General features: G+C 38.3%; 1 protein-coding gene across 1 annotated transcript; it reads left to right on the forward strand.

Annotated features, from left to right (window-relative positions):
* Nucleotides 1-11,795: 11,795 nt before the first annotated feature.
* Nucleotides 11,796-25,609, forward strand: C2 (complement C2). Its single transcript, XM_051996244.1, has 18 exons — nucleotides 11,796-11,913; nucleotides 12,072-12,281; nucleotides 12,604-12,789; nucleotides 14,544-14,717; nucleotides 15,803-15,901; nucleotides 16,260-16,393; nucleotides 17,026-17,164; nucleotides 18,238-18,378; nucleotides 19,055-19,144; nucleotides 22,598-22,738; nucleotides 23,187-23,281; nucleotides 23,379-23,490; nucleotides 23,631-23,796; nucleotides 23,885-23,961; nucleotides 24,131-24,222; nucleotides 24,646-24,772; nucleotides 24,964-25,013; nucleotides 25,172-25,609. Exons 1-18 carry the CDS (start codon nucleotides 11,811-11,813, stop codon nucleotides 25,385-25,387), a joined length of 2,352 nt encoding a protein of 783 aa, XP_051852204.1. The 5' UTR covers nucleotides 11,796-11,810; the 3' UTR covers nucleotides 25,388-25,609.
* The last annotated feature ends 245 nt before the right edge of the window (nucleotides 25,610-25,854 follow it).

A 25,854-nucleotide genomic window follows, 5' to 3' on the forward strand; every position in this document is an offset into this window, starting at 1 on the left:
TAGAAATATGCTGCCCTTGGTTTCTTTAAGAGGGAATGATTGATTTGGAGAAATGGGACAGTAGGAAAAGAAATAATAGATTATCTCAAAGAAAAGGGATCAGCGGCTCTTCCAATTTCTGTATTTTCTATTTGGACTAATTTGAAAATATGTCTTTAACCATCAGAAACAATTCTCTAAAATTCAAAAATCCTTAAAGTAGATTTTTCTACTGATACTCTGCAGGGAGATGGGGTGGCAAAGATTGTGCAATATTTGAATGCTGGAAGAGGGGAGGAATCAGCTCCTCCTCCTCTCCCCCTCTTTCTCTCCCCCTGCTTCCTGTTCCAATCTCATAGACACAGACCCAAGAGATGACAAATTCTTATGAACTTCTGGGGCTAGTTCAAGGTGCAATGAAAAGATCTAAAGAAAGAGAAATGGATATTCCTTTTAAAATACAATTAGTCTTTCCTGTTATTGCAGCTCCTGATCCAAACAATCCAATTCAAATTATAAAATCTTAATTCAGCCTTCAGTCAGTACAGGGAGGCAACTTAAATTCTGTTGAAATAATTTGCCTTTTGAGACTTATATGAACTGATGCTAAGTGAAATGAGCAGAACCAGGAGATCATTATATACCTCAACAACAATACTATTTGAGGATGTATTCTGATGGAAGTGGATCTCTTCGATAAAGAGAGCTAATTCAGTTTCGATTGATCAAGCATGGACAGAAGCAGCTACACCCAAAGAAAGAACACTGGGAAATGAATATAAACTGCTTGCATTTTTGTTTTTCTTCCCAGGTTATTTATACCTTCTGAATCCAATTCTCCCTGTGCAACAAGAAAACTGTTTGGTTCTGCACACACAGAAGTGAATGCAAGGGATAATGCTGTAAAAAATTACCCTGGCATGGGTTCTGTCAATTAAAAAATTATTTAAAAAAAGAGAAAGAAATAATTTGCTTTTGAAAATGCTAATGCCGATTGTAAAAAAGCATTAGCTGGGGGAGAATAAAAAAATGACTTCACTTCAAAAGTGTTAAAATATTGAGACTTCTACTTTTCAAGCCTTATAGCTAAAAAAAAAGTTTACCCTCAAATTCTTGTAGATGTTTTAATTATGGATCACATAAGAAAAAATTATATTACTCAAAAAGTTGTACTTCATCACAATTCAGCAGATAAGCCTTTGAAATCCTGCTTTTTTGACAGTGCAAGATTTAATACATGTGATCCCAGAGCATGTTAGCTTGGATTTGTTCCCCTTGGAGTGGACTCTTTTTAAGGATTGCTCTGAAGATTGATATGGCCTTCTCCAATTGATAAATGGTCAAAGGATATGAACAGACAGTTTTCAGATGATGAAATTGAAACTATTTCCACTCATATGAAAGAGTGTTCCAAATCACTATTGATCAGAGAAATGCAAATTAAGACAACTCTGAGATACCACTACACACCTGTCTGATTGGCTAAGGTGACAAGAAAAAATAATGATGAATGATGGAGGGGATGCAGGAAACCTGGGATACTGATGCATTGTTGGTGGAGTTGTGAACAAATCCAACCATTCTGGAGAGCAATCTGGAATTATGCCCCAAAAGTTATCAAACTGTGCATACCCTTTGATTCAATAGTGTTACTACTGGGCTTATATCCCAAAGAGATACTAAAGAAGGGAAAGGGACCTTTTTATAAGTTAAAAAGTATTAAAGTATTAAAAAAAAAGTTTAAAAAATTGATATGGCCCAAATCTCTCTGTTTGCTAACCCTTCTCAACTCAGATTCAGATTAAGAAAAGAGAATACTAAAGTATTGTAGAGAAAGCAACAATAGCAGTAGGCTCAAAGCCTTGCATAAAACTCCTCCCCACCCAACTTGGGGGAATGGGAATGGAGTGGAGGTCAGACTCCATGGTCAGCATTGCCAAATGTGGGCACCAGCCACTCCAGCCTTCATCAGGCTCTGTCCAGCAACTGCTTAGAAAGAATCTGAGTACTTCTGGCAGCATCCAGCATGGCAGCACAACGTGAAAAAGCCACTCAGTCTCTGTTTTTGGTAAACTCACCATTCTCCGTTTCAGTTACAGAAATGTATTGGCTATGTAATTTGTGGCAAATTATTTTATCTCTGCCTAGTTTTCTGATTTGTATGATCATTTGATAATGATTGTTGCTTAGCGAAAAAACAAATACTATATGGATGTTAGCTGCTTTATAGGATAAAATTGCTTTATATTTGATAACTTTATGGATTTTTAGATGTGACCAATATACAATGCCAGTGTTGAGATATATAATTTTGGGGTGTGTGTAAATTAAATTAAGCAAACTCAACTAAATTAAAGCCTCACTAAGTCCAGGAAGAAAGTATAGAGAATTTTTCTCTTTCCTCCTCCTTCCCTCTTTCTCTTGATTAAAAAAAAGGGAAAAGAGGGAGAGAAAGAAAATATACGTAATTCAGTTAAATTTATTATTTGAGATGATAATAAAAGCAGTTTTAAAGGAGCTTTAATCAAAGACCACTAAAGGAACATATAAATTGTAATCTATTTGCACTAAATTTAAGAAAACAGAAAAGCAGCATAACTACTCAAAAACTGCCCCCCCCCCCAAAAAAAAAAAATCCAGCCTGCTTTTAAGGTTATCTAGGGTGAGGCTTCTCAGAGCCCAGACACAAAATTAACATCTTAACTCTTTCCTGGCTCATAAAAAAAAAAAAAAAAGATTTGTATAAATTGGAAAATATCCAAATGGTAATTCAGTTTATCCAGAACATTTAATTGATATTTAGGAAATTTCATGAACTAAAGTTAAAAAAATTTCAAAATCTGTTGTAGCTCAATTAAATGTGTGTGTGTGTGTGTGTGTGTGTGTGTGTGTGTGTGTGTAGATAAAATAGATTTGTTAACTATAAGAAGGTGAAAAGTTTATTTAACTTTGCTAATCCTGTTTCATATTATTTTGTAAATTTAATTTAAGGAATTAGGTATTTTTCATGTTGCTAAAAAAATTAATAGGAAATTAAACAAAAACTATTTGGTTATTTTCAGGAAAAATCAAAATTTGTTAGGTTATTTGGAGCTATTGTCATCATGTTAAATCTAAGTCTGATAATTACTGTATCCATAAAACCCCTATGAATGGTGAGGATTGGCAACAAATAGCTTATTCCTTTCCTGGGGTCACTATCTACCCTTTTAATTTTAATTTTAAGTTTTCTTAACTTTCAGGATAAGTTAGATCATCAGTCCTGAGAGATGAGCCTGTTTTAGGAAATATAGTAATATATACAACAAGGAAAGTACTGAAATTCTGTAAGTTCATTTTATGATTAATCCTTTGCACCAGGAAGAGTTGTTAACATACAAAACAAGTTAAACACTCTTTTATGTGTCTAAAGTTTTGGTAAACTTTTAAAAATAATTTATTTAGCCCTAAGTTGCAATTAGTAGAATTTGGTATTAGAGATAAAACTCCCCCTTTCTTTTGTTTTAGAACACAGGTGGTCATGCCATAGAGTATGGTCCAATTAGTATTTAGCCTCACATGCTTGGGACCTCAGTGCATCAACTCAAGCTTCAGCCCATTACATAAAACCTCTTAGGACTACTACTGATAGATTTTTTTTTTTAGTTTTGAATTTGATTGATCATTAAGTCAGTAATCCACCACTTGAGAGAATTTTCATAAACTACACAGAGAAATGTGACCCTGAACAGATAGGGGTCTGTATCTGAACAAGAGTTGGAAGCTTTTGCTCAAATCCTTCTAACTCTGTTTCCCAGTTCTGTTTATTTCCTACCTGATCATTCTTGAGTCTGATAAGATAGAACTATTAAAACTGGATTTCCATCTAACTTAAGGAAGCTTTATTTTGTCATGTGTATACTCCCAGAATGAGGCCTGAAGAACCAGTTCTGATATTATCATTCCCCCTCTATTTTCTTCCTATAACAAATTTCTATGATAAGAGCAAATGGCTAATGCAAATTCAGATTGAAAACAATCTGAAAAGATATAATTATTATATCTTAAATAAATTGGTGAACAAGTATTTAGCCTACCCATCTATTTGTGTGTGTGTGTATATATATATATATATATATATATATATATACATATATATGTATATATATACATATATATATCTGCATGAAATAAAATCCTTATAGATTTCCAACACAACTTAAGAACAATTAATATGATTGTCCATAAGATCTAACTGTTATTTTATTGTTTATTGAAAGTAAAGCTGAAACATCGTTAACATTTGTATATACTGTATGTCCTGTGACACAAATATATTTCATTATCTGAAAAGTTGTAGGTCAACCTATATTGATGCTCTTTACATCTTATAGCAGTCCTTGTAAACTTGTTTTTCCATCTTCCTCTATTTGTTAGATTTGTTTTGTATTCTAGATTTTGGTTGGTTACAGCCTGCATTGGCCAGCTTCAAGGAACTGAATCAATAATCGGATACTTCAATTAGTTCCAGCTTACCCCCCTCCATAAAAAGATGGGACCCTGCAAGTGGCTCATTTTCAGCAGGAAGTAGTTTCTGAAGATGAAATCATCCCCCCTGCTCCCAGAGGACTTTGGGCCTCATTGGTTTTTTTTGGGGGGAACTAGAACTAATTGGGGAATGGACCCCAAATTATTCAGTGTCTGGATGGGTATCTGTTATAATGTATTTGGGACTTAGGATGGCAGATTTTCACAATTCAGATATAGGATTCCATGATGTTTTCAAGCCCCTCAGAGATATACTGTACAGAGTGTTTACAAATATCCATAGATGTTTCTAACTTCAGATATTATTTTAAGGAATGGCACTAGGATCCAAATCATGAATGTGCTAGAAAGATATATTATAACATGTTACAATTGTGTTTTATCCCATTGTCTTACTTCTATCCAAATGTTTTCAAATTTGCTACCTATGGTTTTTATTATTGAACACTCATCCTACATGATAATGCCTAATAAGATTAATCACAATTGGTACAGATCAGCAGGTGAACAGGTTTGAGAAAATATCAAAGGAAAGTTAGAAAATAGTAATAGGGAAAAGAGATTTGTTGGATTACTCGCTGTTAGAATTCTAGCAGCTATAGTAATTATTATTACATCACTTGCTCTTACAGAATTTGTTCAGACTACTCAGTTCGCAGATGAATTACCAAAAAAAAAAAAACAAAAAACAAAAAAACTATCACAAGCTTTTAAAGAACAAAATATAGATAATGAGTTAAAATAAAACTAAACTTAGGGAAACAATTATTTATATGATTAGGGAATCATATAAACAATTTGGAATCTTGATTACAGCTAGCTTGTGATTATAGATTCAGTCATGTATGTATAATTCCATATAGATGGCATAATGAAACCAATAATGTGACAGGGCTTCAAATAAGGAACAGAATAAATGGAGCTATATATGATTCCAATCTCACTTGGGATATATCTCAGCTACCTGTTTTAATAGAAAACATGGAAAAATAGTGTCTCTGGAACTGATTCTGAGAGCATAGCTAACCAAATATTCGAGTGGTTAAAAATATAAATCCTATAAATTATCTGACTTCTATGCTTTTGCATTTTGTTCCTCTTGCATGTTTTATTTTTATATTTTTTGGCTTAGCCCCTTCTGCTTTCAGATATGTCTTGCAATCATTGTCAACTATGAGAACTGAGATCCATAGACTTTGTCTTTTAAATAAAAGGAAGAAATTGTGGAGGGCCAGGAAGTAAGTCCAAAAAACAGTAAGAATCCATTTCAGGTTTTGAAACTAACTCTCTTTTAGGACATTCCTTTTTTACTGATCAGTTTTTTCCAATAAACAAATTTAGAGACAGACCTATTCAAAAGCTTGATAAAGGATGCCTGCAACTGGAACAAAAATACAAAGACATACCTTTGAACTTAGGACAGGAAAAGGCATTCCACTATACATAGATCAAAGACATTTAGGAAGAATGTATCAAAGACATTGATATGATAATTTCTTCTCTGATGACTATCATAACTGTTTACAATTCAGTCTAGGACTGACTATTTGCATTTCAGTGGATAGATCTTTTGTTAAAGCTGATACAGGAATATCAAAGTGTGGATTGTGTATCAACTCTTAAAAATGATGCCAGTGACTATATATTGGAAATGTATATAATTAATAAATTCAAAGACTGCACAGCAGATCTCCTGCCTAGCCCTTTTTTTTTTTTAATTTTTAAAATTTCACACCCTTGGTCACTCACTGGAACTGTATTCTGACAGTTTTCATTTTGGGATCTCTTTCAAGAAGTATATGGTGGATTCTTTCAATTTCTATTTTATCCTTTGGTTCTAGAATATTAAGGAAGTTTGATAATTTATTGAAAGATGATGTCTAGGTTCTGTTTTTGATCATGACTTTCAGATAATCCAATAATTCTTAAATTATATCTCCTGCATCTACTTTTCCAGATCAGTTGTTTTTCTAATGAGGTATTTCACATTCTCTGTTTTTCTTTTTCCATTCTTTTTGATTTTGTTTTGTTGTTTTTCAGTGTTTCATAAAGTCACTAGTTTAGTAGTATAATTCTACTTCTAAGGAATTATTTTCTTCAGTGAGTTATTGTACTTCTTTTTCCATATGGCCAATTCTACATTTTAGGAGTTCTCTTTAGTGAATTTTTGTATGTCTTTTTTTTTTTTTTTTAATCTATGTGGCCATTTCTGCTTTTCAAGACATTCTTCTCTTCAATGGATTTTTTTAAAAAAAGAACATTGTCTTGTGCCCAGAAGAACATCAGGGAGGATTAAAAATATATAACAAAATATTTCCAGTTTAAGAATATATATATGTAGAATAAATTATATTTATGAACATTCACCTTTTCTTTGCTTCCTTGTGAATTGTTCTTTTGTTCTCTGCTGTGCACCTTTTTTTTACTTTATTCATCATTGGATTTTTGAGCCTCTTTCAGATTTTTTTTTAAGGTGTTATTTTCTTCAGCATTATTTTGTATGTATGTGTGTGTGTGCACCTGCTTTAGGAAGCTGTTGGTTTTTTTTTTTTTTCCATTGTTTTCTATAACACTCATTTCTTTTTTCAGTTTTTCCTTTTCCTTCCTTTTCCTTATTCTGGAGACCTGTAAGTTTATAGCTCTTTCAAAGTAGTATGATCTTCAGGGAGGTATATTTACTACTTTTCTGTGTTGTGCCCTGTTTGTGAACTGTGACCAAGATACCTGCTTTTCTGTAGCTACAAACTTAGCTGTGCTTATGCTTCTCTTCACCCTGGGATTGAAATCCAGAACTTCAACACAGATCCAAATATAGCCATTGCAACAGAATCCTGCCCCTGATGCCTCCTTTGTTAAAAGGACCCCTGTAAATCTTTTTCTGATTAGTTGTCCAATCCCCTTACCATCTGTGTGTTGAAAGGAACCACCATTTTTTGTCACTGATTCAGTCACCTTCAGGCCATTCTTGGTTTGCTGAGGCCTGCTCTTCACTGGCACAGACTGCGCTAGGCTGTCCTACTCTCCTATTCTGGTGCAACAAACTTTTCCTGCCTTTTCCTTCTCAGTTGCTGGGCTAGAAAATTGTTTTACTCTATCTTTTTGTGTGTTCTGTTGCTCAAGAATTTGCTTAAAGTCATTATTTAAAGGTATTTGGAGGGGTTTGGGGAAGAGCTCAGGCAAATCTCAGGATTGTTGTGAGGATAAAATGAAATATTTGTAAAATGTTTTACGAGCCTTATAAATGCAAGCTATTGCTAGTACCACTACATAATGATAATAAATGCTTATTTATTGATTGGTCTTCTTGGCTTCCAAGGTATTTGCTATGAAGAAGTTATATGCTAAGAAAGAAAAAACTTGCTTGATTTGATCCCACTAGGGGTTTTCTTTCCTTTTCTACATTTTGTCTTATTCAGTCTTTACTTGCCAACATCCTAAAGCTTTTAGGTGTCTAGTCCTTCATTTCTCAACCATTGTCCCTAAATCTTGCCTTAAAATCCTCTTCTTTTCTTGGCTCACCAAGCTATAAAGGATATGTTTTTCCAAGGGGGTTTTATTTGGGTAAGATTTGTTGATCAGGAAAGTCCATGATCAATTTGAGGAATTTCCCCTATCAACTTAATGGGCTTTTAATTGAAGCACTATGAGACCATGGTGCATGTCACTTGCACCTTGCTGAGAAGACACAGAGAACTAATGATTGGGTTTCAGAAGATGTTACTGTCTCTAAGATAATTGACTGGTAGAGATTCAGGTGAAAAGATTTCTGTTGAAGGAATTACCTCTCTTTTATAGTGTATAAAATCATTTAAAAGCCCACCTTTCTTCCCTTTGGAATTCCCTTTCATTTTTCCCTTTTCAGAAGAGAGACCAGTATACCAGTATAGTGTAACTGCATTCTAGGTAACAAAGGAACCTGTGCTCATACAAAGCATTCCCCAAAGTAACTAGAACTAGCTACCAAGATATAACCACCCCAACCTGGGGAAATCCTAGGACCATCTAAACTTATAATACTACCCTGTAGTTTAAGGTAAGGGGACATACTTTTTTTGGTGTTGTTGATGAATCATTTCAATTGTGTCCGACCTTCATGACCCCATTTGAAGTTTTCTTGGCAAAGATATTAGAGTGGTTTGCCATTTCCTTCTCTAGCTCATTTGACAGATCAGGGACTGAAGCAAACGGGGTAAATGACTTACCTAAGTGTCATACAGCTAAATGAATGTCTGAGACTCATTTTGAAATTAGATTTTCCTGATTCTAGGCTGGTGTTTTACCCACCTAGCTGCCCCTGGGATATACTTTGAGAAGTAATCTTCTGGCAATTTGACGTGTATTATTTGAGTAACTTACTGGTTTTGTCTTCCAAGTAGAAGCTGCTCAGGAATTCTGTAGTTTGTTCTCCTTTTTCTCAAAAAGCATGATTCATATGAAATCTGGAACTTGGGAATAAAACTCTCAAGATTGGGACTCCTATCTTTGGCCAAGTGGGCACACACATTTGCTTTTTCCATGTGTTTTTGCAGAACAAAATCCTCAATACTTGTCTGTTACCACCTCTGGAACTGGGAAAATCCACTTTTAAGATCTTTCCTTTCTGACTGTTGCAAGAAAGTATAACTGTTAGCTATCCCTGCCAGGGCAGCCATTTTTAGTTCCAGGAAAAAGAGGAATTTTCAATTGCACAAGTTTCTATACTGTGCCTATATTTCCTATTAGAGCTGTGGTGAAGAGAGTATTTTATAATGCTCAGAATAAACTTAGGTTAGCAAGGAAATCTAAGAGGGTGTTTTGGAGGTTTGTTAGCTTTGAAAACTGTATTGGAAGAAAAGGGATAATCAAAAAGGGGAAAAAAATCTTTGCTTGGATTGAATGGAATAATGATTGCTAAAAATAGTAAGCTGTAGCTGCTCAATTAATTTTATTTCTCTTCTCTGCCAAGGAGAATGAATTTTTTGCTAGAAATGATAGAACAAAAATGACTGTTAACAGAAATTAATATTCAAAATAAATAAGAGAGATAGTAAAAGAACATAGTTTCCCCTAAATTCAAGTTATTTGACCCAGATAAAGTGAATCAGCAACAAAAGATTGGCAGATTTGATTACTGAGCCACTATTAGTAATATTTGAAACAGCATAGATAAGATACCCTAACAGCGATGAGGGTCCCCCTGCCAGTGTCGCAGATTTTGCGAAAGAATTCGCAGTTCATCTCCAAGAGAGATTTGGCAAAAATGGATTTATTTTTACTGAGTAGTTCTCTCAGTGGGTCACTGATTAGGAAGATAGCAAAGACTGGGATACAGAGTCTTGATTTTATTTAGTCTTTTATGGCTTTGGACTAGGGAGGGACTAATTTCCAAATCAATAAGGGTGATGATTGTTTTCCAGACCAAAGTGATTCCCAGATCAACTGGAGGTGGGGATGCTCCCAGAGGCTGGGAGGGTATGAGATTCAGGATTTTCCAACCCAAATCCATTCCCCAAAGATCAGGGGGACACAGAGTCTTATTATATCATTCCCCCCTCCAAATTCATTTGGGGCAAAGATCTCATCTTCTGAAGCTGCTTCAGGCTGACAAGGACTGCAGATCTGTCCCTCCACTCAATGGGGTTCAGGCCAGGAGGGGAAGTACATGCTTTGAAGATAACAGCAGCAACATCTAGGCTATGTTGAGTGTCCAAGTCAGTTAGCCCATGATTTTCAGACTGAACAAGTAGTTGGAGGTTTGTAGCTTGGAGCCTGGAGGAAATGAATCTTACAAGCACGTTAAAAGTGGGGTAGCATCCAGGGTGGAGATGGAGACAATTGGGAATTGGAACTTGGCAAAAAAATGCATTAAGATACATCTTCCCTAGTCTGACTAGGAAGTTAGCTCCCCACCAGTAAGGACCCATAGAATTACACTATGAAAGCCGAAGAGAGAGTACTAGGAGTAAAGTTCTCATGATGAGAAAATAAGGAAGGAGATTATAGTGAGAGAAAGGAGGACAGAGACAATTTCACTCTTCTTTCTCCAGAGTATTTTCAGGGATCCTGTGGAAAAGTAGCTTCAGGCCCTCTATGAGTTCACAGGAATATTCAGAAATATCTGAGAGAGAAGTAACAGAAACTGTGGCCCAGGGCCAAGTTTCTTTTTCCAGAAATCATGTGGTTTACAAATAAAGGGATCATATAACCCTTTTCTTTGTGAGACTAAGTTAGGGCTACCTTTGCATTAAAATTCCCATATAAAGTAATTCAGTAATCCTAAAGATGTGGTTGGGTTAGAAGTTTTTCCTCATTTATGACTGAGAATGTGAGGTCATTTGTCCTGACTAATCAAGGAAAAGGTCCATCCTATAGGGAGCATTACCCCAGACCCAAATAAATATATACAGGTGTCCTGACTAATCAGGGAAAAGGTCCAACCTATAGGGAGCATTACCCCAGACCAGTATATATTTATTCTTTGTTTCCTGTACATTGCCTCTCCTTTTCTGACTCCCTGTCAGACAGGGAGGGACCCACCCTTTCTCCAGAGATCATAATAAATTCCTTTCTGCTTTTACCCTGAAAAATCTCCTTGATTTATTTGAGCTCGTGGTCTTTGTCCCACAAACTTCTGAGGTTACTTCATGCTCTACATCAGTGATTCCATGATCTTCAGAACATTCCTATGTTAGAGAGTGCTGTTATTATCATTCCCATTTTGTTGATGAGGAAACTGAAACTTGGATCGATTACTCAATTTATCTTGGTCAAATGATGAGGAAATGGTTATTAAACCAGTGTCTTCTGACTCTATATTCTGTGCTTTTTCTTTTCCACTGTCCTACCTGCCCATTTGTTTCCCGAGTTTTCTGAAAACAAGCTATAAATAGATTTCTAGTCACTCTTCAAAATCAAACAGTGAATCCAGTTTAATTATTTTACTCCTTTAGGGGAAGGCAGCAAAGCTTAAAATTCATGAAACATCCCAGCCACAATTTATATTTAGGAAAATATTACAGGCTCATAGAAATTAAAGAGTACTTGGTATAATGCAAAACCAGAACCCAACAAATCCTTAAGTTCAATTTACAAAAAAGTTTGAAAATTTGTTGCATTGCTGTGTGTGTGTATAATTTTTCACTGATAAATTTCTTACATGGAAAGCAGAAAAGGGAATGAGGGATTATTGATTTCATGGGGATGTGTTTTCCCTCTTCCCTTCCCCCCAACCCAAAACTCATAGAACTTCCCTCCTCCCCCATTCCCTATTCCTCTGGCAGCAAACGGCATAGTTTCTGAGCCAATTGTGTTTTCGGGCAAGTCAGATGATCCTGTTCCCCGTTCCTGTTAACTTTCAGCCTGTCCCTGCCCCTAAAATTAAGACTATGGGTTTCCTTCATGCTCTTTTGCTGCTGTTCCTGTGTGCAAGTAAGGAGAATGGGAAAAGAAAATAAAGATCATAATGATCTTTGGGAAAGTGGGGAGGGGAAGGATAGTGCTGTTCAGACTGAGGTACTTGGATGGGCATCCTCTTTTTCTTCTTAATCTATCTTTTTATGTCCCCGTCTCTGTGTTTTTCCCCATAGGCTTGTCTATCACTGCTCCCTCCTGTTCCAGGAATGTGAAGATTTTAGGTGGCAACTTTACTCTCAGCAATGGTTGGGTCCCAGGAAGCCTCCTCATTTATACCTGCCCTCTAGGGCGCTACCCATACCCTGTATCGAGTCGGTTGTGCAACAGCAATGGACAGTGGAAGTCCTTAGGACGCTCCGAGGTCACCAAAGCAGTATGCAAATGTGAGGGGACACATGTTTTGATCAATTGTAGTACCGACCTCTTCCTCAGAATCAGCCACCTCCTACTTCTATCACCTGACTCTCTTCCAAATTCCCACTCCTGCTCCTTGACTCTTTGTCCCTATTCTCGACACTGTGGCTTACCAGAACCTAGGCATCTTCTTTTCCTAAAGGTTTCCTACTCTCCTCTCAAGCATGTCCTGCTCTCCTGTAACTTAGTTCAATGAAGTATTGATTAAATTCCATCTGTGTTCAGCACTATACTAGTGTGTCAACTCTGCCTCCCTTTACCTCAGCATACATCATTGTTTTCTTTCCCCAGATGTGCGCTGTCCAGCTCCTGTTGCTTTTGAGAATGGGGTCTATAGTCCCCGGCTGAGCTCTCACCCCGTGGGTGGCAATGTAAGCTTTGAGTGTGAGGATGGATACATCTTGCGTGGTTCTGTCGTGAGGCACTGCAAACCCAATGGGATGTGGGATGGAGAGACAGCTGTATGTGATAGTGGAGGTGATTATCTGAGGGCACCTGTGATTTGGGAGGGGCAAGGAGAAGAGGCTGTGTGGTTGGGTGACATCACAGGAGAATCTAGAGGGAAGAGATGGTCTGTGTTTCAATACTAACTGCTGCATTGCATTTTTGAATTCTTTGAGGTGTTGTGCCCCAGTTCCCTTTTATTGTCCTGACTCAGTTTCCCTAAATTATTCTGCCTCAAATTCCCTTAATTGTTCTGCCTCAATCCCCTTAGTTGCAACACCCCCTCTAATTCATTAGGACTGATATAACTCAGAACTAGTTATTCTAAGGTTATAAATTGTAAATGTGTAAACTTAAGATAAGGGGGAGTTCAGACTTCTTGGCTCCTAACTCCTCGTAAGTCATCAATTTATGGTCTTATCCCCCAACCTGTCAGAAATGGATTGATGGTCCCTGCCTGGAGATTCCCACTCACCAGAGTTTGGACTCCACCCCTCTTTGTGTAACTGAGCTTCAAGCCAAGGGTGTATATGTCATTGAGAACTCACATTTTGGATGCTTTGAATATCAGTCCCTGGGGCATCATGCCCCCAGCACAATCTCTCCCTCTCAGAAATCCAAATAAAATATTAAAAATTCTATCTTGCCTCAGTGTCTCAGGCACTACATTGGCAGTTATACTGAGGGCTTGTAAATTCTAAATATTACATAATGGAAGGATTTATTTGATCAAGAGAATCAGATGAGGAGTTCTAGATATAATAATTAATATGGTGTTTTAAGGTTTGCAAAGTAAAGTATCTTCAGGGAAAATATCTGGGGTTCTAGGCTGTCAAGGAAACTATGGCTGTCCTCAAGTCCTGTGCATTGAGACATTGGCCATAAATGTAGGTGAAGCAGGTTGTCACTCATGTGGTATGACTTGAGAAGGCACCATCCTTTCTGTTCAGAAACATCAATCTTCCTGTCAGTCTGTCTATCATAATAGCTTATTTGCTTTGAGTCTCAAAGACTTTTGTTTGACAGTCCTTTAGTTAAATGCAAAAAGGGGGTGGGAAGACATTAAAAGCTTTATTTACTACTATGTTAGGTGTCCATTAACACCTTAGTGGATGGCCATGTGAGAGTAAGTGCCTGAAGAAGTGGGTAGTTAGAGAATAGTAAATGGCACAAGAGAGTGTGGAAGAGAGAGGGAAAGATTTTGGTGGAGTTTCTGGGAGGACATTAGATATAAACTTCCTCTTGATTTTGCCTAGGTTTGGCAGGTTGTCTTGCATTGATTTATATACAATTACACATGCATTTTAAAGTGTATAGTTATAAAAATGTGTGTGTGTATATATATATACATATATATATATACATACACATACATATATATATATGTGTATATATATATATATATATATATATATATATATATATATATATATATATATATATCAGTGTGGAATAATGGAAAGAGCACTGATTCTAGAGTTCAGATCCAGCCTTCTGATCTTTATTGCTTATGTGTAAATAAGGGTGTTGAACTAGATGGCTTCTGGGATTCATATTCTAAAGCTGTGACCTTGTGTCTTTAGGAAGCCCTAAGGAAGGTATATATTTCTAGAGGTGGTTTTAGATTTTTCAAGAGATGACTGGGTACCATGTGAAACACTCATAGAATTGTGAGGGAGATTAAAGAAGAGAAGGAAAAAAAAAAAGAATGAGAGAAGAATCTGGGAATTTAGGATTGTCTCCTTTGTTTTTGTTTTTTTTTTTTTTCCTCCTCTCTTTACATATAGCCGGACATTGCCCAGATCCTGGAATTCCAATTGGGGCTGTGAGGACAGGATATCAATTCAATGTTGGTAATCGAGTGAAGTATCGTTGTTCAGAGAAGCTGATCTTGATAGGTTCCGAGGAACGAGAATGCCAGGGGAATGGAGTCTGGAGTGGGACTGAACCCATTTGCAGATGTGAGTAGCAAGTCTCTACCCTCTCTCCTCCCTTTACTCTTCAGATTAATAAGAAACTCTCACGTATGCATAACAATTTATAGTTTACAAAGCATTTTCATATTTCATTTATATCCATTTGATATAGACTAAGGCTTAGAAGGGATGATACTAATCAAAATGGCAAATCCAAAACTCAAACTCAAATCTCATAATTTCAAGTTCTGTTCCCTATATTCCACTGGCTCTTGTGGCCTCCTCAAAACCAGAAATCTTTCCTCCTAACTAATGCCAGAGAAACTGAGACAAGGCAGAGATTGGTTTTTAATCTTTTAATGTGGAGAGTTTAGACTAGCCGGCCAAATCAAACTCATGTTCAAAATCATTCGACCTGGAGTAACTGAGGCACAGACTTTATATAGGACTGTAACTAGCAAAGTAAACAGATGATACAGAAGCAAAAAGAATGCAGTTGGATCATCAGGCAGCTGTTATATATGAAAAATATGTTTCTCATAGCCTAAAGCAATAACAATGATGGGAATGGGCTTGGGATGTATACAATGGTGAGAATGAAAGCAATAACAGGATGCATATAATGATGGGAATGGGCTTAAGGGGACCTTCCAGGGTCAGTATTTTCGGAAAACAATGATATCACCTGTAGAAGCACCTTACAGGTGTGACAGAAGAACAGAAATAGACAAGGTCACTCTGGTCATGCTTGCCACTTTGATCTAGTGTGTGAGGCAGCTAAGTTCAGGTTCTCATGAGAAATTTACAGGGTCCTTTTTGGTTCCACATAATAACAAATCTTTCTTATAATAATGAATTGAACCCAAGTATCCCTATTTCTAAGGGCAGCTAGGTGGCGTCATAATGAATAGCACATTAGGCCTGGATTCAAGACAATCAGGTCTCAGTTCAAATGCTAACTAGCTGTGTGACCCTGGGCAAGTCACTTACCCTGTTTGCCTCAGTTTCTCATCTGTAAAACGAGATGGAGAAGGAAATAGCAAATCACTACTTATCTTTGCCAGGAAAACCCCAAATGGGATTACAAGAGTTCTTTACAACTGAACAACAAAATCCCTCCTTTCCTACAGCTTCCTACTCCTATGATTTCCCTGAAGATGTGGCTCCAGTCCTGGACACCTCCTTTTCTCAACTTCTTGGTGCCACCAACCCCCTGATGCAAAACTCTGGTAAGAGATGGGGTATGGGACAGAACCGGGGTGAAGAGGATGGAGAGAAGGTAAGCCTGAGAGAAAGAGAGTGGTGCTGATCTAGAATCCAGAGGTAGAAGCCATAGCCTAAAGGTGTGAACAGAAGCTCAATGGACAGTCTTGGAGAAGAGAGCTGTTCTTAGAAAAGGGAAGGGAGAAGTGGTATAATTGCAGGACCTGTTAAACATAAAACTATGAGGTGATATTTAAATTTATTGGCTTGGTAAAACAAAAGAACTTCCCAGGCCTCTTAAATCAAGGGAAGGTGGGAAATGGGGGTCTAACCCTTCCTTCTTTTCTACATTAACCATGTTCCTCCGTCCTACTTTTCTCCCAGGCAATTTGGGTCGGCGCATCCAGATCCAGAGGGAAGGCCACTTGAATCTCTACTTGCTCCTTGATTCTTCCCAGAGTGTCAGTAGGGAAGACTTTAACAACTTCAAAGAGAGTGCTGAACTTATGGTAGACAGGGTCAGGAACTGGGGTCAAGATGAACCTCATATTATCTGTCTCTCTTCTTTTGAAATATAACTTTAAATCTACCTCTAGAAGTCTCTCAGATGGGCCCTTAAGGACACCAAGTAAACACTTTTACATTGATGCACATTGTTTTGTATGTGTTCTCAAGTTATCTCTTGATTTTCTTTCTCTGTCTCTGTCTCTCTCTGTCTCTCTTTTTAAAGTGTGTGTTTTCAGCTAGCTCATCCAGAATGTCTAATTCAGTGCTTTTCTCATGGGGTGCTTAGTAAGTATCTGTTAACTTACTAATAATGATGAAATGAGCATTGTTGGACTAAGGTCCCTTACAGTCCTGATATTCTAAGGCTCTACTCCATCTTTCTATTTGGGGTTTCATTTCCTTATGTCTTTCTCCCTCTCCCTTCCTTCTTCACTCACCCCTACTCCCTCTTCCTCTTTCTCACTCTCTCCTTCTGTCCTTGACTTTCTCTTTCCTCCTTTTCCCCTTTTTTCTCTCGCTCCTTCTTCCTCTCTCTCTTTTATCCCCTTCTCTCTCCCCTTTTCCCCTCCTTTCTCCCTCCTTTTTCTCTCTATTTTGTGGGTCCTCATTATATTCTTTTCCCTTCTGGTTCATCTTCCCACAGATCTTCAGCTTTGATGTTAATGTCAGTGTTGGTATTGTCATTTTTGCTAAGACTGCTAAAGTCATCTTGTCTGTCACTCACAAGGATTCTCAGCAACAGACTGAAATAGCCAAAAAGCTACAGGAGATCAAGTATGGAGGTAAGGATTGGAGGGGATTGAGGGGAAGAAAAGACATAAGAGGGAAGTGCTGCTTCAGGTGGGGAGGACTGAGAGCACAATTGGGAATGGTTCTGGTTCAGTATACTCTCTGGCTGGAAGGGTTTTGGACTAGATTAAGAAAAAGCATTGTCTCTTAGTAGCGTGGCATGAGACTACACTGGGAAAAGTATGGTCTCAGCTTCCAAATATAAAATCTATTTATTAGAGATGTTATAGAAAAGGTTTCCTCCCAGGTACAGTACAGAACAGAGACCATCTGAGGTCCCCAATTACTTCGACATTTTGTGATTCTATGTATTCCTGCTTTCAACTCCTTCATGAAAGTCAAAGGAGGATCAGTGAAAACTTGCCATGAAGTTAGGTTTCAAAAGAAGGGAGGAATTCAATTAAAGATGGGGATGTTCATTTCAGGCACAAGGCATTGTGTCAGCAAAGATCCTGGGTACCTTTGAGAAAAGGTGATTCCTGTTGACAGTGGAATTTTACATTTCCTGGATGTCTCAGATAGGGATGGTCTAAGTAGGCAGACAGTATGCTATAAGGCTAGGTTCTTACTAATTGAAGATAGATTATGTAGAGCATTGAATCCTAGGATCAGGAGTTAATAATAACTCACATTTATATAGCACAACAGGATTCTTCCCGTTGAGTAGGTTACAAATCTATTAATATCACTTATAGATGTGCAGATTAATAGTGCAGCTAATAAAATCCCAGATGGCATTTAAATTTAAATTTTCTCAATGCAATGTAGCCTTCCTATCTACTAGGCACTGCTACTTAAGAGACTACAGACACCATACTGGGATCTTTTGGTTTTTATTATGACTTGGGGCAATAGTAGTTATGTAATAAGTACTTAGTTTGAAGTTCAGCTGTGAAGAGGCCTTTGATTTGTGAGTGGGAAATGGAACTGGAGTTCTGCTAGAAGCACAAGATTCTAAGTCCCAGAGCAGGCATCCTAGAAGGACATTTCTTGTTCCTTAATATGCTTCCCCAGGTGTGGCAAGTAAGATTTTTCTGAGGGATTTCCTCCCCTTTGCTGATTCCAGATCCAGACATTGGAACTGGAACCAACATCTACAGAGCTCTAATGCAAATCTATGAAATGATGAATAATGAAATGGCCGTTTATGGCACAAGGCAGAAGGAGTGGGATGAAATCCGACATGTTATCATCCTTTTAACAGATGGTGAGTGTTGCCTAGATCTTGATGGATGACCTTAAAATTTAGAACACAGGGACAGATCAGAAGCAAGGAGAGGTAAAGAGTTTTGGTAAAGTGTTTAAAGGAGAAGAAATTAAGGCTTCCAGTAAGTGAAGAAGATATGAGCACTGGAGATGTCTCCAAGACTCTGAGACTTACTTAGGAATTCTATTTTGCTAACTCTCAGGAGATCCATGAATTCCATACAAACTAACTCTTTTCCACTTTTATTACAATAATCTGTCCACCATCCAAGTATTAAGCACTGACTGTGCCTTAGGCTTTCTGAGATTTGGCAACTATGTGGGGAATAGAGTGCAGAGGGTCAAGATCTGAGGCAAGAATACCAATAAGGAGACTATTACAACACTCCAGATAAGAAGGGTTGACAGCTTGAAGTAGGGTGAGGCTATGTGAGCAGAGAGCTATTAATAATAGCTTGAAGTTCTACAATACTTAAGACACAGGTCAGGCCTGGCCAGTGCTTTTCCTTACAACTTTGTGAGGTGAATGGTGATAAGTTGTATCCATTTTTATGGATGAAGGAAATGAGAAATGACTTGTCCAAAGTAATAAAACTAAGCATTTTCAGGAATGGGGTTAGAATTTCAAATGTCTAAATCCTGCTATCATTCTTCTATGCCTTTCATCCCTGCTTTAGGAAAGTCCAACATGGGTGGATCTCCAAAAGCAGCTATAGAACAGATTGAAGAAGTTTTGAACATAAAGGCAGAGAGGAAAGATTTTCTGGGTGAGTATCCAATTTCTGCCTCTATTCATCGCATCCTTCCTCTATATTATTTTTGCATGGAGTTCTTGTCACTTTACAAAGGACATCTGTGATTGTGTTTTATGACCAGTGTTTCTGTAAGACACATAATTCTGAATACCTTGATGGGTCAATTCAATTCTTTTTTTTTTTTTAAATTGAGAACCTAGTATGTTTAAGATATAAATTCTCCTCCATCTCTCAGTAGTAGTTACTCTTCTTTCAGGGCTAAACTCAGATTCTTCTTCCTCTTTTATCGCTCCAGCAGGAAGTTTTTGGTCCTCAAATATTTCTTAACCACTTTGTATTTTTTTCTTGCCCATTCTCTGACATTTTCCAATTACTTTTCATTTTCAAATTCACCTTCCTATCTTTGCAAGAGCCTTGCACATTTTAGATACTCAATAAATTAGGGATTTGAATTTAAGGACCTGTGTTAGGGACTATAGGACAGACACAAGGATAACAACAATAATCTGGCATCTATATAGGGCTTTAAAGTTTGCAAAGCATTTTACATACTATCTCATTGGATCCTTACCCTGTGAAGTAAGTATGAACAATCCCATTTTTCAGAAGAGAAAACCAAGCTTGAGAGATTTAAGTTACTTGTCTATTGTCACATTGTTACTGATGAGGTCTAGATATGGGATACCTAAATGAAATTAGGGTTTAATTGAGGTCTAGTGGCAGGTTCGGGGTACAGGGAGTCAAATAGAGCTCCCCTGCAGCAGTGCAAGGATATGGCAATAAATGATGTCTACTGATGGCACAAGAGTCCCTTGTAAAGGAACTCACAGGCCCGAAAAGCTAGATTGATAAAAGAGGTTTATTATGGGGTTAGGAAGTAAGGTTAAAGTCTAGTTAAGGAAATAGAAGGTAGAGATAAGAGGACATTGGACCCAGGGTTTCAGTGGACACAGATCCCTGGCATGCTAGGCATAAGGCTGGCATGTTTGGAACCTCTGCAAAGAGAGGGCTCCAGCTTAACTCTTTTATAATGAGATTCAGCTAAAGGGGCCCGTGGGTGGAGTCCCAAGTTGGCTCCTCACTGGATTTCAGTGGGGGCTTGAGATTGCTATGTGGGGGTTGAGAAACCTGAGCAGATCATTAGAATGGGGGATGGGACAGCCCAAGTTGGCTCAGATCTGAGTGAGGGCTGGGACAGGCCCGGATCTCCTATTGGAATTCAAAGGGATGCTTTTGACCAGGATTTGTGAATCAAAAAGTCCTAGCTTCTCAGCTACACCCAGAGAAAGAACACTGGAAATGAATATAAACTGCTTGCATTTATGTTTTTCCTCCCGGGTTATTTATACCTTCTGAATTCAATTCTCCCTGTGCAACAAGAAAACTGTTTGGTTCTGCACACATATATTGTATCTAGGATATACTGCAACCCATTCAACATGTAAAGGACTCTTGCCATTTGGGGGAAGGGGTGGAGGGAGGGAGGGGAAAAATCGGAACAGAAATGAATGCAAGGGATAATGCTGTAAAAAATTACCCTGGCATGCGTTCTATCAATAAAAAATTATTTAAAAAAAATAAATAAATAAATAAATAAGTAGCAGAAGCAGCCAACATCTGCAAAGGGCTAAACAACTGTACTAATCTTACAATCTTTTAAAAATATTTTTTAGCTTGTAAATAAATAAATAATTTTTTTGTAAAATCTCTTTTAAAAAAAAAAAAAAGGCCTAGCTTCTTAGATTGATAATGCGTCAGTTAGGAGGGGTTGGGAATTAGAAATAAACCAGTTCTTAAAGGGACCATGACCCACATCACTAATATTAGAGGAAAGATTTGAACCCACTTTTTTCCTGATTCCAAAATCCATTCCTCAGTCAACAAACATTTATTAAGCATCTCCATAAGCCAGATAGTGTGCTAAGCATGGGGAAACAAAGACAAATTTTAATTGTATTCACTGTGCTACTCTGTAATCACAAGGCAGTGTTAATCTAGGTACGACCTAGGAAGAAGAAATAGAATATTTTAGTGTTAGTTTGTGTTATTTTCACTTTGTACTTTCTAAATTTCTTGGCCTGGCTGTGGGATTTGTGGTTTAGGAGAAACAATCAGATATTGAAAGATGTTTCATTACTAGTTTTCTAGCTGGGAGAAATCTTAGAGATAAGAGAAAGTCCTAAGGGGCAGCATCTAATGCAACATTGTAGTTTTATTCAGTGTTACAAATGCTTCATAGTTATTGCTATTTCAATGACAATATGGGGGTGTCTGATCCCTTTGATGCCACGGGTTTGTGATAAATGTTTAACATTTGTTTGTGGGAAGGGAGGGCAGGAAGAAAAGGGGGAAGAGATAGTGGATGGGAATGTATAGTGGACACTTTAAAGTTTAATCTGCATTATTAATACTTTCCCCATTATTTTCCTAAATCTAGACAATTACCAGAACAAGAAATCAAGCCCTGGTTTGTTTTCTATTTCTGAGATATAAATGTTCATCTGAAAATTTTTATAGTTTTCTCTAGCATACCTCTGAAAGCCCAGTGGCATAATGTGATTTTACTTACCCCAGAGATAAGCTAGGAATATTGAGCAGATATCATACTTCATTGAGCAGGGTTAGCTTTCTAAGGATTTCAAGCTCTTCCATGGAAGAACACCTTGTCTTTGATTCTAGAGCTTTCTCCTTTAACTATTTTCCAACCTTTTCTGATTTCTAAACTCATTTGGGCAGCTAGGTGATACAGTGGATAGTGTGCTGGCCCTGGAGTCAGAAAGACTTATCTTCCTGAGTTCAAACCTGGCCTCAGACCCTATGCAAGTCACTTAACCATATTTGCCTTAGTTTCTCATCTATAAAGTGAGTTGGAGAAGAAATGACAAACCACTTTAATATTGACAAGAAAATCCTAAATGGGATCATGAAGTCAGAAAGCAACTGAAACCCTTCAACAATAAACCCAATTTGGTGCAGATCTCAGTTTCCTTAATTGAGCTCTGTCATCTCAATCTCTAGTTATTTTTGCCTTTCTCCTTTTCACAGAGCCACTTTTATTGGGTGCCTAATTGAATGCCTCCTTTTCCGTCTTCTACTCCATTATTTCCAGATGCTTTAGACCATAAGATTGTGTTTTCTGGGGTTTGTCTAAAGTAAAATATACGAAAATATAGGGCAGTTTAGTGCAGTGGATAGAGCAATGGTCTTGGAACCAGGAAGACTTCTTCTATTTACCAGTTCAATTCTGGCCTCAGACACTTACTGTATGATCTTGAGAAACTCACTTAACCCTATTTGCCTTAGTTCCCTCATTTCAATGTTACACATTGGGCTTGTGGCTTCTACCTGTGTGTTGGAGCTTATTTCGTACAAGCACACTAGTAGCCTACTATGATGGGCAGCCTCCTTTATTACATATTTGACATAACCCAAGAATTTTGAATCATCTTTTTTGATCTCCACCAGACATCTATGCCATTGGTGTGGGGAAACTGGATGTAGACTGGAAAGAGCTGAATGAACTGGGGTCAAAGAAGGATGGGGAGAGGCATGCCTTCATTCTCCCAGACTCCAAAGCCCTCCTCCAAGTTTTTGAGAATATGTTGGGTGAGTGAACTTTCCCCTCTCAAGAGCCAAAACCCAGAGGGCCAATATATGGCATATGGGTCATATGTGTTCCAATTTCCCGTCTGCCCATCTCATACTGCCCTCCTCCCTCTTCAGGTATTTGAGATTGTTTACAAAAAGGTCATTTTTGTTTGTTTGTTTTTACCTAATTAGATGGATCTGATGAGCTACTGGACAGTAGAACCTAAGAACCTAACTGCTGATACTTTTAGGTTACTGATCCCACCCTGTGACCCCTTCCTTTTCCCCGATGTCACTTATGCTAAGAGGCCCAGATTAATTAGTGATTATAACCATAAAAAAGTGTGATGATGTACCTTAACTTTTTTGGGAAAAAAGATATTTACCACTAATCTGGGAAAAGGACAACACCCTTTTCAATTATTTGTTTCCCACCTCTACTCTTACCCTGTCACCTTGTTCACAGATATCTCCAAATTTGTAGACCCCATCTGTGGTGTGGGAAATATGTCAGTCAATGCTTCATTTCAAGAGAGGACACCCTGGCATGTCATCATTAAGGTAACAGCCAGATTCTTTATCCCTGAAGATGCAGAAGTAGAGAGAGTAAAAGGACTGTACAGTATGTCCCTAAAGCTGATATGATCCTCTTTTGCAGCCCAGCAGCAAGGAGACGTGTCGTGGGGCACTTATCTCTAATCAATGGGTTCTGACTGCAGCCCACTGCTTCCATACAAATAATAACACCAAGCTGTGGAGAGTCATTGTGGGTAAGGAGAGTAGGGAAAGGAACCTCTAACCATAGAGGTCCCAGGCTGTAGTTTCAACACTCCCTTTCTCTCCCAGAATTCTTGTTGCCTGTCAGAGATATAAGAGCTGAGCTCCTCAACCTACTAATCTATATTTCTAGGAGATCCTAAGTCAAAGAGGGGTAGAGAGATGCAGATTGATCAGTGGTTCATTCCAGAGGAGTACAATGTTTATGCTAAGAAGGAGCAAGGAATTTCTGAATTCTATGGCAATGATATTGCTCTGGTGAAGCTGACTGAGAAGGTCGAGATGTCCAGCCATGCCAGGTACAAAAGCCAGGGGATGTCTCAGCCAGTGGAAAGAAAAGACAGAGTCCTTACACAGGCCTCTTCTGATTCTTCTCTTCTTCTCCAGACCCATCTGTCTTCCTTGTACTGTGGGGGCCAACTTGGCTCTTCGTCGTTCACCAACCAGTTCTTGCTTTGACCATGGTAATGTGGGAGGCAGAGAGAAAGGTGCCCAAATCTCAGGGGACTATGAAAGAGCAGTTGGAAAAAAGGACTGGGGAGGAATTGGGGAGGAGATAGAGGATATATATAGATGCCTGTGATCTGGTGTGAGGGCTGTTGTGAAGATGGTACCTTTCTCTCTGGCTCACAGAGAAGGAACTTTTGAAGAAAAACAAAATCCCAGCTCATTTTGTTTCATTGGATGATCAGATAATGGACATTGTTCTCAAGGAAGAAAATGAGGTGAGGACCCAGAGGGAAATCTGGTAATGTGGGAAGTGATGGGTGAAGAGAAATGGGCAAGAGGAGTCAAGGCTGTCTTCAGACTAAGCTCTCTACATAGGTGTATGCCCTCAAAAGTTGACCCCACCTCCTTCCTGTGATCTCAACTGCCAGGTCTTCCCTTTCCTTCAAGGGTCATTGGAGAGACAATGGACATTTAACTTCACTATTTTAAGATATGGATTGGAACCTTAATTCTAGTACTTGGCAACTTTGGAAAAGTCCCTTAAAACTTTCTGGTCTCAGTTTCCTCATTTGTTAAAAAGTGCGATTGGACTCTTTAAGTTTCCTTCCAATTTAAAATCTTTTGACTCTGAATCTTTGCAGCCTATCTCCCTAACATTCTCTACCTTTCCCTCTCCCCCTTCCCCATTCCTATTCTAGCGAACAAGCTGCCTCCAAGCTGTCTCCCAAGCCAAAGATCTTTTCCCTAACCTCACTGATGTGAAACAGGTGGTGACTGACCAATTTTTGTGTAGTGGCTCTGGAAATGAGGCATCGCCTTGCAAGGGTGAGTGTAGAAGACTGTAAGGTACCTGGGAAATGAAGTCAGAACTGGTGGAGGCAGAAGACCAATCATTTTGGTCAGGGTTAATTATAGCAATGGTTAGCTCATGTCATGGAATGATGGAACCTGGGGTGAGAGGGGAAAGCTGCATGGGAGCTGGACTAATGAAACCCCTTCCTTCCCATTTTTGGCAGGAGAATCTGGAGGGGCAGTTTTCCTTCAAAAGAGGTACCGATATTTTCAGGTGAGGAGACTAAGGAAAAGGAGCTAATTGGGTTTGCCTCTGGAATAGAGAATATAGGGTTTCTCCTAGAAAATGGGATCGGAACACTAGGTTAAACGCAACTTTGAAGAATGGGTAGGGTTGAGTTAACTTCTCACCAAATTTTCTTCTCTATTTAGGTGGGTGTGGTGAGTTGGGGTCTTCATAATCCATGCTCCTCAAAGACAACAAATAGTGCCTTGAAGTCAACAAACCAAAATGAGGTGAAACGCAAGCCACCTCCAGCTGGCAGTCAAGCCCGTGATTTCCACATCAATGTCTTTCGACTTCAGCCCTGGTTGAGGCAACATCTAAAAAATGTCTTACGCTTTCTGCCTCTTGGGCCAGCCTCCTGAATCCTGACCTTGTCTAGCTACTAACCTTCAAATCTCAAGTCCCTTTGATCTCAGCCTATCCTTTATAGCCTGGTTTCTAGCCCTAGCTGTCTTACTATTTGGATTATAGTCCTTCTCTAGCTTCCTTCTACAGGTTTACTCTTTAATCTTTTCTAATACCTACCCCTTCTAGGCTGGATTTTCCCAATTATGAAATTAATAAATTTTTGATATTTCACCATATTCCCATTCACTCTTCATCTGTCTGTGGAGCAGAATTAGATTGTGGCTAGAGTAAGTGGGTGGTGGTGGGGAAAACCACTGAAAAGATTCCAGGAATTAGAAGAGGGCAAGAGGTTAGAGACCTTGAAAGACAAATAGTCTATGGACTCTGTCCCCATTACCCAGACCAGAAAGGAAAAGCTCAGGGCTGTCAGGGGAGGGTAGCTGGCTTTATGGGGAATCATCATGGGGAACTGGGAGGGGGC

This window comes from Antechinus flavipes, chromosome 4, assembly GCF_016432865.1.
Source record: "Antechinus flavipes isolate AdamAnt ecotype Samford, QLD, Australia chromosome 4, AdamAnt_v2, whole genome shotgun sequence".
Lineage (NCBI taxonomy): Eukaryota > Metazoa > Chordata > Mammalia > Dasyuromorphia > Dasyuridae > Antechinus > Antechinus flavipes.

What these genes read in the sequence shown, in the direction of transcription:
- C2 (XM_051996244.1), top strand. Translation starts at nt 11,811, where the DNA reads ATGATCCTGTTCCCCGTTCCTGTTAACTTTCAGCCTGTCCCTGCCCCT. An exon ending in AGTTTTTGAGAATATGTTGG is followed by an intron (nt 22,739 to 23,186) that starts GTGAGTGAACTT and finishes CCTTGTTCACAG; the next exon opens with ATATCTCCAAATTTGTAGAC. An exon ending in GCTGTGGAGAGTCATTGTGG is followed by an intron (nt 23,491 to 23,630) that starts GTAAGGAGAGTA and finishes CTATATTTCTAG; the next exon opens with GAGATCCTAAGTCAAAGAGG.